Raw genomic sequence first — 12,359 nt, 5'->3', positions numbered from 1 at the left:
CTGTTGCTCTTTAGCAGGTTGCCAGTGTGGTGTAATAAGGTTATTATGTGAAATCAGCATTAAGTGTATATGGCTTGCAGCTGAGTACAGCATTATGAGGTGCATTAGATTACACTAGTTTCCAGGCTTCAACCTCTTCCTTATATTTCTTGATTTTAAAATACTTGTTGACATCTCAGTTGCACATCTGTCTGCTGGCTGGGAGTTTAAGCAGCTTCTGTTATTAGGCCATGCTTAGGAAAAGCATGCTAGAGCTGTGCTATGTCATTAGCCATGTGTTTTTGGTCCTCTTGGCAGATTGGGTCCGCAGTGGTAATTCAACCAAATAAAAACAAAACAAACATACTTCTTTAAGTACATCATTGCATTTTAACATTAGAGTGTACTTCCTGAGGAGGTGAGGTTGTCCTAGTAACTCCTTTGTGGTATCCTGTGTGTGAAAGAGTCTTTGGTTTGGTTTGACTAACTAATATATTTGTTGCAGAGATAGGCAAGTGCTACCTTTTTGGTCCAGTATATTAGACACCTCCTTTACCTTTGTGTACAGACAGATTCATATTTTGTTTTTCTATGCAAGTGTTCATTCTCCCTGGATCTGTGTGGAAATATAATGCATGAATTTTGTGCACATGGGTCTCTCCCATACCAACGTGACCATTGGTGGTAGGGTAGTTCATAGCCTATCTTACTTGCAGTGAGGAATATCCTTCAAATGTCAGTTGTTTGTCAAAAGCCCTTTACATACCTTACCCTGCCTGTGTAACATTGGAGCCCAAGGCACTGCATGCTAATATTTAAACCTCCTTTATCACTCTGGGATTATATAAAAGCAAAATATAAAGTCAATACCCTAAGAAAATAAACAAATACAAAAATCTTGTATTGGCTCCCTCTCTGTAAAGTCAGAATTTTAGTTAATACCTTTGTGCTTGGTAGATTCCCGTGATAGTTGGATGTGCTTGATGGGAAAGCTGAATTACCTTTTCTGCCCCCAAAAAAAGCATTCAAATTTTCACAGTAGGAGCTTGTTGTTTTCCTATATGCCAGGGGCTCCCAGAACAGTTTCTGATTAAACTCCTCCATGAAATTTATTTTTGATCTGGGCAAATTTGACAGCTTTCCCTGGTCAGAGAACCTGTATGTTGTAGGACTAGTCTGCAACCTCTTTGTTTTGTTGCAAGGAAGAGTTGAGGGAGGGAAGGGGCCATGGCCCAGTGGTAGAGCATCTGTTTGGCATACTGAAGATCCCAGGTTCAATCCCCAGCATCTCCAGTTAAAGGGATCAGGTAGGAGGTGATATGAGGCTCTGGGGAGCCGCTGCCAGTCAGAGTAGACAATACTGAACTTGATGGACGAAGGGTTTGATTCAGCGTAAGGCAGCTTCATGAATTCATGTGAATGAAGGTGGTCTTGTGGGTTAGGGGTGAAAGAGGCAGCTGTCTGTCCTTTCGCTTCAAAACTTTCTGCTTTCAGCAAATACCTTTACACACTGAGGTTAGAAAGACAATCAGTTGACTTAAGGGGCAGGTAGATTGAGGTCAAACATCAAATAAAACTTGTTGGAGCAGTTCTGCCTTTGGAACATGATGTTCAAGGAAGTTGTGGGATTGTCCTTTAACATAAGAACGACCCTGCTGGATCAGACCAAGGCCCATCAAATCCAGCAGTCTGTTCACACAGTGGCCAACCAGGTGCCTCTAGGAAGCCCCCAAACAAGACGAGTGCAGCAGCATTGTCCTGCCTGTGTTCCACCGCAGCCAAAATAATAGGCATGCTCCTCTGATACTGGAGAGAATAGGTATGCAGCGTGACTAGTATCCATTCTAACTAATAGCCATGAATACCCCTCTCCTCCATGAATATGTCCACTCCCCTCTTAAAGCCCTCCAAGCTGGCAGCCATCACCACATCCTGGGGCAGGGAGTTCCACACTTTAACTATGCGTTGTGTGAAAAAATACTTCCTTTTATCCGTTTTGAATCTCTCACCCTCCAGCTTTAACAGATGACCCCGTGTTCTAGTATTATGGGAGAGGGAGAAAAACGTCTCCCTGTCCACTCTCTCCAAACCATGCATAATTTTATAGACCTCTATCATGTCTTCCCTCAGCCGCCGCCTTTGAGGCTTTCAAGAGGAGATTAAGCTGAGCCTTTTAGGATGCTGAACGCCTAGTAGATCCTTGTTTAGCGCAAGAGAGTAAGACTTTTCAGAGTCTTGGTTCTCTGGTCTGATTAGCATTGATGTTCTAATCTGGTGAAATGTTGTCATTTGTAGAATTGCTCTTTCTGTAGCTCTGTGCGTATGCACAAATTGGGATCCCGGTTTCTGGAGCTGACTACAGTATGCTGTGTAATAGAGCATGCCTAGGTATGAATGATCTTTGCGACAGAACATAACGGTTACAGACTGGTATGGAACAGTCTTTTCACGGGTGATCAAGTTTCTCTTTCGCCTGTTCAGTGTCGAAGCATGCTCTTTAGCAGAAAGGATTGGGCTGGGGAAGGGGTGTGCTAAAAGTTGCATATAAAACTGGTTTATTCCCTTTTCTGGACCTCCAATCTTTCAAGGGCTAATAAAAGACATGTCTTATGTCTATCTGCGAGAGTAATTTCATACCAGTGTTTGAAAGCAAATGAACTTGGAACACTTGCTGATAGACTAGGGATGGGAAGAAGAAGAGTTGCTTTTATACCCTGTTTTTCTCTACCTTTAAGGAGTCTCAAAGCAGTTTACAGTTGTCTTCCCCTCCCCACAATGGACACCTTGTGAGGTAAGGTGGGCTGAGAGAGTTCTGAGAGAGTTCTGAGAGAACTGTGACCAGCCCAAGGTCACCCAGCTGGCTTTTAACATGGAGGAGCAGGGAATTTAACCTAGTTCTCCAGATTAGAGTCTACCGCTCTTAACCACTACACCACAATAGTTCTGATTGGTATAGAGAAGTCTTCATACATGGATTGGCTTTGCAGTTTTCTGGTATGGTACATCCTCGATGCCACTGCAGCTACTTCCTAACTTACCTGGTTACCCTAGTACAGCTGTAGGCGAGACTCGATGCAGGTAGTCAAAGTGTTAGAAAGCCTCTTAGTTTGTTTTGCTTGCTTTTGTCATGCGTATTAGCCAAACATTTTTCCAAATGGTAGTCGGCTACCGATTGGGGGGAAAACCTCAGCTAACTGCCTATTCCAAAATTCATCTTCAACGTTCCTTGACGCTATATATAACAAACCCACTATCTGGTGAGGAGGATTAATATTGCTGTATAATTGCTAAAGATCCCCTTCTTCAACTTGGTTGATACGTTCAAGTTTGCATGTGGGTAATTTCTGTAGTTATAGGAAAAGGATGGCTATAGAGGAAGATGATGGAAGTTCTGTTTCATTTAATCAGACAAAGCACTCATTTATTCAGTGCATAATTAAACTTATGGCGTTAATTGCTAAATGGTATTATGTTGGCTATGAGGGCCAGTAACTTAAAAATGAGGCCATGGAGGGATGGGGGCCAAGGGGAAAGAACAGGAGCTGACTGTGGGCTCATGTGAATTTCCCAAAAGGTTTTGTTTCTCCATGACTGTAACCAGAAGGGTCACTTGATGGTCCCTGTCATCTGATTCAGCAAAGCAGTTATGATATGGCTTTGTTTGTAAATATGGACACTTGCATGCAAATAAACTACTAGGCTAGATTTGGGCTAGAATTCACACATACTGGCATTATAATGCTTTGGACAAAGATCCAGGGCTAGATTTCCCTAGGACTATATGAGGATTTCCCCTAAAATAAGGAATTCTTCTCGGCACCAGGGTTATATCCTAGAATAAAAAGCACATTTGAGTGTATACGATTGCTATGGAACAATTAACGCCCCACGTTTTATGTTCAGGAGCAGGGCTTCTAGGTGTGCTTCATCCATGACACTTCTTAGAAATCTACGCAAGTATTTTGGCTTGGAGCAGATTGAGGACTATGGGATGTTCATGACTTTTATGAAAGACTTTTATAAAAGTATGAATTGGAGAACAGCAACTAAAACCAGTTCTGTTCACAGTAAATAGGCATCTGATATGAATGTGACCCCTTTGCACTTCTGTTCACTGTAGCTTCCTTGGCAGATACATTTTCAGAGCAGGGGCATAGTATCTCTTAAGCCAGGAGTGACACTCATATTGAGGAATTTGGCACTCAGGTTTCTGCTTTGATATTTATGCGCACTCACACTCACGCAGGAAGCAAGTTCACATTGGTCCAAGGCAGCTAATGACTACAGAAATTAACCCAGAGAGAGGCTGACAGGGCAACATGGTAGAGGTTAGTAGATTGGCTGGATACAGGATTCATTGTGCTTGGGAACTTGTGTGTGTTGAAAGAAGGATCTGGATCACTGATTTCAAAAAGATCCTAAGTAGAGATGAATCCTGTTGTTCCAGGTCATACTTTACTTTCTGTTGGGGTGTGTGAGGATTTTTTACTATCATCCTAAGCACAGCTCTGTGAAGGCATTGCTGTATCTCTTTCAGGTTGGCTCACTTTGCAGTTATTTCAAATAGGACATGTGTAAATACATATATTAAATGTAGGCTTAGGTGGGACACCATCAGGAACACTGATCCGTTGGTCCATGTAGCTCCGTAGAGGCTGTCCTGACTGGCAGCAGTGCTCCAGAGTCTCTGGCCAGAAAGATCTTTCTCTGTATCTGCTCCCTTAGTTGCTTTACTGGAGACGCTGGGGAAATGAGCCTGGGACGACTTGTACCATTGAGCCATGACTCTTTTGTATGCATCCAATCTGTACCCAGTACTTGCCTGATGGGAGACTTGCCTTTGTGCTTTTATAATATTTCTAATGATTCTAGAGGAGTCCTGAATTTTGAAGACCATACCATTTCAGTGCTAGGCTTCTGATCCCATTCCATGGTTATGGATAATGTCTACAAAGTAGTAGCAAAATGCAGATTTCAGAGGCTTCTCAGAGTTCTACCTTTACTTGGAAGTAAACACCGCTTAGTTATAGGGATTTGCACACAGTAACACAGTTAAGATCCCTGTACTTTGTTGGCAGCTGTTTGGCTGTGCCGATTTTTAGATGTGCTTCAGCAATCAGAAGCCCTGCTGGGAAAACCCCTGGTTGGCTCCACCCACTTTCTAAAAACACTTGGTGACCACCGGCAAAAGTGGCTGTGGGCATCATGGTGCCCATGGGTGCCACACTGGGGACTCTGGTCTAGGCTCCTTAGTGGGAGTGCTTCACATACTTCTATTACTGGAATGGGTGTGCAAGGACTGATAGCAGGCTAGACACAAGAAAGTGCCAGGAAAAGCAGCCTCATGAGTGACAAACAAATTGTACCGAAGACCCAGGGACTTAATGATGCACAGGAAGAGAGTTTCATGCATCCTTGTTCTGTTTTAAATTGATGTGTTCCCTACCATCTTTCCCCCTACTGAGATTCTGTGTTATACTGCCCTTGATCAGGCACTGAAAACTTTTTAAAAATTCCTTTTCTTTGAGACAACATTATAGCTCTTTCAGTGCATTGACACCAATAAATTTTTTTGGTCAAAGGGCATTCTCTACCTGAAGCAGTCTTGCTTCTAGAGGAACTGGGAAGGAGCTGCTTATGGTTATAAGTATGCAAGTGCATCAGGCTTGTATGAGTTACTAAGAGAGGGAGCTGGCAGACAACCATGAACCACAGCTTCTGACATAAGTGAAGAGTCTTGTTTTCTGTCCTTGGAAAGAGCTTTTCCTTGCTCCTTTGGAAGCAGCCCTGCTTGTCTTCTACTCTCACCATTCCCAGTTACAACCATACTTATCTGGTGCAGACGCTGCTGAACTGACAATGGAATGGTGTAAACGTTGCTAATTGCAATGTTTCCTATGGCAAATTACTATATAATGCCGCTTCTAGATTCTCTAGGGCTAGCTATGTTTGTAGTAGAGCCCTGATGCAATTTTAAATAAAAATGCTTCAGATAGGATTGGAGGATGGTGCACCTAACCTTCTTTCTGCCTTCATGTTCCATGTTCCAAATTGCCCTTCCCCAAGTAACTTTTCCCAAGCATGCAGAGCCATCTTAAACCCCACGTGGAGTAGGGAGATGGCAAGCAGACAGAATTACATGCCTGTCTCCTTCCTCCATGCCTGTCTCCCTCCTTCTGCTTTCCAAACTCACCCCCCCTTTTGAAAAGAGGGGACATATGTACTCTAATGCATGTTTTGTGCCTAATGTATAGTTTGCTGCTTATATATGGGCTACCAGCAGAACAAGTAATAAAGCTGTTCCTATTCTGTCCTACTTCTGACTGAAAGTAGGGATTATACATTTTTGTATGGTACTGGATGTGTATGGGGTAACTCATTCTATATAGAAAACAGGAATCTTGGAGAGAAGAGTTTAGCCCTAACTTGCGCTCTACTACTTTATTTTTCTTCAGGAAGGATTTCCCCCAAGTGATAGAGCATTCAGTTGTACACACACAAACACTTTGCTTCTTGAACTGGAAGAGTCAGGGGAAAACTTTCCCACAGATAAATTGGCCCTCTGGCATGCAAAAAGTTGGGTTGTGTGACTAGGTGGTTTAAGACCCCATCACTGCTGTTATGACTGGACTTCCTTCTTGGCCTGAAAGTAAAGGAATTACATTGCAGTTGTCATAGCAACCCAAAATGGAATGCAGGTGGGCGCAACTTTGACTATAGTACTGCAGCTTACCACTCTGCGCCACAGGGCTCCTCAGAGGAACCTTACTTTAACCAAATTATTTATTTATTTATACACACACACACACACACACACACACACTAATTTGGGGATAACCCCTTCTCTGAAATTTAACAGCAACATCTGTGCATATACAAAAAACCCTGTTAGAGGTTGGGCAGCATTTGCACTTGGGGGAGACGGAGGTGATGATGGGCTTTCTTGTATCCATTCTTATCCATATATATTTAACTGATAATATTGTTTAACCTTGTCCTGCCTATTTAAATGTGTAAACAAGGAATTTAAACACAGGCAGGATAACACGCATCCCTCTGTTTTTTCTAGACTTTCTGAGTTTAACTGTTGTGGTTACTGAACTAACTCTTAAAGGGCAATGTTTGAATCATGGGATTTGAACACAGGTTCAGTGTCCTCCCTGTTGGCCTCTAATGTTCTTCAGTCTCAAACCTTCCTACTTTCCCATGAAAGTAGTGTTGTTAGTTAGGAACTATTGTAACGTATGCCCTGACCTGGATGGCCCAGGCTAGCCTGATCTCGTCAGATCTCAGAAGCTAAGCAGGGTCAGCCCTGGTTAGTATTTGGATGGGAGACCACCAAGGAAGTTCAGGGTTGCTGTGCAGAGGAAGGCACTGGCAAACCACCTCTGTGAGTCTCTTGCCTTGAAAACCCCATAAGGGGTCGCCATATGTCGGCTGCGACTTGACAGCGCTCTACACACACACACACACACACACACTGTAATGTGTACTGAGAGCAGGGAACATTCAACAAAGCTGCTTGGTAACTACAGTCTTACCCATTGGCCAGTCACTTGTGCTATAAGGAATCATGAAGGAAAATTGAGCTTTGCTGGCCTTAGAAGAAGAAAGCACCATGATACACTGTTGTGGAAAAAATAATATTTTACAGGTCCTACCCAGGACCATACATCTGCCACAGTATTTATGTTTTCTGGTTTCAGCACGTTTTTTCTTTTGAGGCCTATTTTTGAAAGCACCTGGATCTGAGTGGATTATCCAACAAGTCAGTTAACAGTGCAGTCCTAAACAGACAGGTGCCCTTAAATGGGTGTAGCTCTGTTTAGGATTGTGCTGCAAATGTCTCTTTGTCAGTTGGCTGTGAGTATTCCCTTCAGACTGGGTCTAAAATGGGGTTAAGCGCCGTTACTTGTGTCAATGGGAGAACACTGTGTGAGCAAACTTGCGCGATTGTTTTCTGACAGGAGTGTCTGCCTGTGAATAGCTTGAAAGGAATTTGGGTGGTGGTAAGTTCGTTTTGGATGAGCTTCCCTGTTTGACACAATGAGGCTTAACCACAGCAGTATCATATGCCAGCCAACCTGTTTTCTTTTGAGGAATGGATCCAAGCAGATACAAAAGCTCCTCAATACAGTGAGAGTTTGAAATAGAGTACATGTCGATTCCTAGGCTGAGTCTGTTGAAGTAAGGGTGGTATAAATTGGTGGTGTTGGGTGATTCTTAGCACTTCTAGGCTCTGCTGTAGCTTTTTGTTTTGTTTTTTAATTGCCAACACTATAGTTTCTATACGGTGTAAATTATCACCCACTCTGAATTAAGGCCAGACTTCTCTTCAGAGTCCATTTTTTTCGTGTACTCCTGTTCTCTGAGATACAGTGGGTGTGTCTGTAAGATTGCCTTCTCGGAGGGTCCAAAACTGAGGAACTGCCTCCCCCTTGAGCTTTGTCTTGCCCGTTTGCTGCTGGCTTTCTAGAGTAGCTTCTGCTTGAATTTATGGGAAGGGCCATTTAAAAATCTGTTGGGCTTTGTTTGGTGTGTGTTTCTGGCTTGGCAGCCTTGTGAAGTTCATCTATAAAGTGTTTAAACCTGTTGCAAGCCAACTAGTGCACCCAGAAGAGTGGGGTAAGGATATTGTTATTGTAATGTTGTTCAAGCTATTATATTGTATGAAATAACTTTGTGGCCATGTAACAAAAATGGAGGGGAAGAGCAGGGGTGCAATCCATATTTCCCTAATTATGCTTCATAGGAGTAAACTGGCAGATGCATAACCATATACAATTCCACCTGCGGCACAAAAATGTCCCATCAACCTCCTTGACTTGGTAAGGAGGTGTACTTGGTGACCTGTGGAACAAACTGTGTAGGGGCTCAATAGGAACCGAGCTAGGTTTGTGGTATGTTCTCAGATCTTTCACAACAGCTTACTCTAGACTATTTGTGCCCCTCCCTCCTGGTTTACTTCCAGGGAAAACACAAGTTGGGAATAAAGTCATGGGAACCTTATTCTTTCCAGAGCACTCTTTCCCATTTTCGAACAGGTACAAATTAAGCTGGTTAGTGGTTAAAACATGCATGCTGAAATTAACCTGGACTTCCTTCTCAAGGGGGCGTGGGGGAAGTAAGATCTTTTGGCGTATTTTGGAAACTTTTTGCCTGTTGTCTCTGTGGTTTTTCTTCTCCAGCTGTCATACTGTAACAGTTCTTGCCCTATACTTAGTGCTCCCTAAGAAACCTAGAGTGTGTGTGTTTATGCAGTATGCCAAGGTTTATGCTGGGAGGGATGGGATGTTTATAGATGGTGCAGGTTTTGGAGAGAAGGATAATGGATTTATTCCTGCTACAGCTTTTGCCCATATTTGGGAGTTTATGGAATTACATCTTGCAATTCATGGCTTGGAGGGGAGGTTTCTTATGACTAAGGTTGCCAACTGAGATTTTGTGGGTGGAACCTGGAGATGGCAAAGTTTTGCAAGGGGAGGAACCTCAGTGGGGTATCATGCCGTAAAGTCTGCCCTCCAAAGCAACCATTTCCTCCAGGGGGGAATTGATCTCTATAGCTTGGAGGTAAGTTGTAATTATGGGAGATCCTCAGGCCCCACCTGGAGGTTGGCAACCCTACTTATGACTGAACTTGTTCTGGGACTTCAGACCAAGGGTTTGATCCTAAAGAGACGCAAGATGTGCCTCACACAATTTAGAGCCACTTTAGATGTGGTCCTGATGAGGCAAAATAGCATGGGTCCAGCTTCACATTTGAACTGGGCTGCTACCTGTGCAAAGCAGCGAGGCATGCTTAGTGCATGGACTATGTGGGTGACTACACACACCTTGATTCTTGATTAAGTGGCCCAGTTTAAATGTGAGGCTGGGCCTGTGCAAAGTCACAAGGGGTAAGTTTTTTCAATTGCCTTACCTATCAGGCTTGTCATATCTAAATTGGGGCTTAGTGACCCAAGACGAAGCTTCTCTGGTACAGACTATAACCTTTTGGTCAAATATTTTACTTTTTTACTCCATGCTCCAGTGGTCCTTTTTGCTGGTTGTTAATGTTAATTCCTTTCCTTCCCAGTAGCTGAGGAACCCTTTGTTATTGTGCCTACTTGATTGTAATGGCCTTTGGCTATATACAATAAAGCTGTACCTACCTACCCTTTGTTGCCCCAAGAATTCTTGCCCACATACAAAGGACTTCATGGCCCTAGTACAGTACAATCATTCTGCTGGTGCCTTTTGAATGTACCTGTTGCCCTGGGCTAACTGAATGCATGGCCAGAACTCTCCAGTGGCTGCACGTTGCAGGAGAAAATCAATAATGGCAGATAAGGGTTTCTTCCCCCACCCCAGGCAGTTTGCCTGCTATTGCTGATGATAAGCTACTGAAGACCCCCTTGACTGCCAAGACTGCCGTTTTGAAAATTGCCGTCTCATTTAGTAATCTTGTATGGGACTCTGAACTGTGCCCTTGGTCTTGCAGCACTGGGATGTCTTCAAGTATGTGAGCGAAGTATTTATCCTGGTTCCAGCCCTCCTAGGACTGAAGGGGAATTTGGAGATGACGCTAGCATCTCGTCTTTCTACTGCTGTGAGTATTTGGGTCTTTATGGCTGGCAGGGCGAGTAGCCTTCATGAGTCTTAACTTCTTTTTCTCTATACAGATATAGTTGATGTGGTGTTCACTTACAGAGGTTTTCTTGAATTTTTAGTTCTGCCTTCTGGTTTCCACAGCTTTGGGTCACCCGATTGGTTTCTTTCCAAGCAAACAGTGAGGGCTAGAAACTTGTTCCATCACTTCAAATGAAGAAACTCGTGACCGGGGGGAGGGGGAATGAACTGGATGTGTTTTGAAAGCTGAGGCTGGCATCTCAGATTAAGTTAGACTACGCTCGGGATGTCTGCATGTATAGCCACTGTTCTCACTTTCATTAGTGAAACATTGCAGCCGGTAAAGTTATTCTTGCTAGAGCCAAGAGCCACGGCCTTCTTGCCCAACTTTCCATGAGACCTGGTCAGCGCTACACAAATTGAGAACACACAGGCAACTTAAATGTGCATATTGATGGACCTACATTTGACTTTTTAATAAAAGTCACTGATCTGTCCCCTTCTCTCCCTTCGTCCTCTCCTTTGTCACTCTCCCTGCCAGTATTCCATGTTTTCATGGGCAGCCAAGAACCGACAAATGTCTTAGGATGAGAGCACTGAGACACTTTCCTAGGTTGTGCTGGCTTCTCTGGATTCAGTTTCCCAAGGCCACTGTGCTTCAAATAGGGGACATAAAGCTTGAATCTTTTGTGTGATTCTCAGAGCTAATATTGCTCTTCTAAGGAAGACTTGCTGTTGTGTAGTGCAGCTCGTGGATGGGCTGTGCAAAGGAGCTTCTGCAATTCAGGTTCCAATTCTTAGCATTGCCATTCTCATTCCCAGAATGTTTAGGGTCTCTTGCAGACCTTTGTTCCTTCCTTATTTCTGAAGGATGCTGTAACGCAGAGTTTTCCCAACACAAGTTAAAAGCCTTCAGGTCTTGTCATGCAATGATGAACAGCTGGACTCTTGACAATAATGGCTACCTCTAATGGCTTCCTATGACTCTGCTCAAGAGTGATTGAAAGACAAATTCTCACAGTTCTGCTTGATCTCAGAGTCCTTCAGCAGTAGGAATAGACCAATTTGCTATATTTGTGGCTGATTGGGCCTCTCCTGTGGCTGTGTAGCTGAAATAGCACCTTAGAGACTAACAAGATCTTTTTTTGTGGGGGGGAATAAGCTTTTGAGAGTCAAAGCTCCCTTCATCATGTATTAGTTCAAATGAAGATCTTGGTCCTTATATCCCAGGTGGGAGGGGTGTTGCAAAGAAGAAACTCAGGATGCAGAGATACAATTCACACAGTAATTAGCTTGATTAGAGCAGAGGGGAAACACATGAGGCAGAAAATAGGATCTGTAGTGAGATATTAATGTAAAAAGATTAATAATATATAATTAATATAATGTTGCAGCCCTCAAAGCAAACCTCCTGCTCTTGACCTTTAGATGCAAGCGAGCACAAAGAAATTTTGATATGGTAAGAAAAGTTGCCAAAGAATTATTCCAGGGCAAGAAGCCCCTTGGCTGGGCTTTTATCTAACAGTATGGAGACTAGATCCTCTTTGTAACTTGCAAGTTCCCTGTTCTTGAACGTTCTTTTGTTGAGGAAGGGTGTTGTATACCTGCAGGTATACTGGCGCTTAAGGGAAACATGAAGTCCCCAGACATGAGTTTCCTTTATAATGCTAATGCTTGGGGTCTTGGAGAAGAAACTGATGGGTAAGAAGGTCTGATTACTCTTTCCAGAGGGTTTTGTTTTTCTCTCCCTTCTCCCCAAAGAAATATTATTT

The 12,359-nt window shown here is 43.3% G+C and overlaps 1 protein-coding gene across 1 annotated transcript in view; it reads left to right on the top strand.

Moving 5' to 3' along the window:
- SLC41A1 (solute carrier family 41 member 1) overlaps window positions 1-12,359 on the top strand; it is a 31,981-nt gene that overhangs the window by 1,965 nt on the left and 17,657 nt on the right. The window contains exon 2 of the mRNA XM_056867727.1: window positions 10,460-10,567. Coding sequence (XP_056723705.1) covers window positions 10,460-10,567 — 108 coding nt within the window. The remainder of the gene's footprint in view (window positions 1-10,459; window positions 10,568-12,359) is intronic.

The sequence above is a fragment of the Euleptes europaea genome, chromosome 2 (assembly GCF_029931775.1).
Source record: "Euleptes europaea isolate rEulEur1 chromosome 2, rEulEur1.hap1, whole genome shotgun sequence".
NCBI classification, from domain to species: Eukaryota; Metazoa; Chordata; class Lepidosauria; order Squamata; family Sphaerodactylidae; genus Euleptes; species Euleptes europaea.
This window is presented reverse-complemented; position numbering and strand designations above follow the sequence as displayed.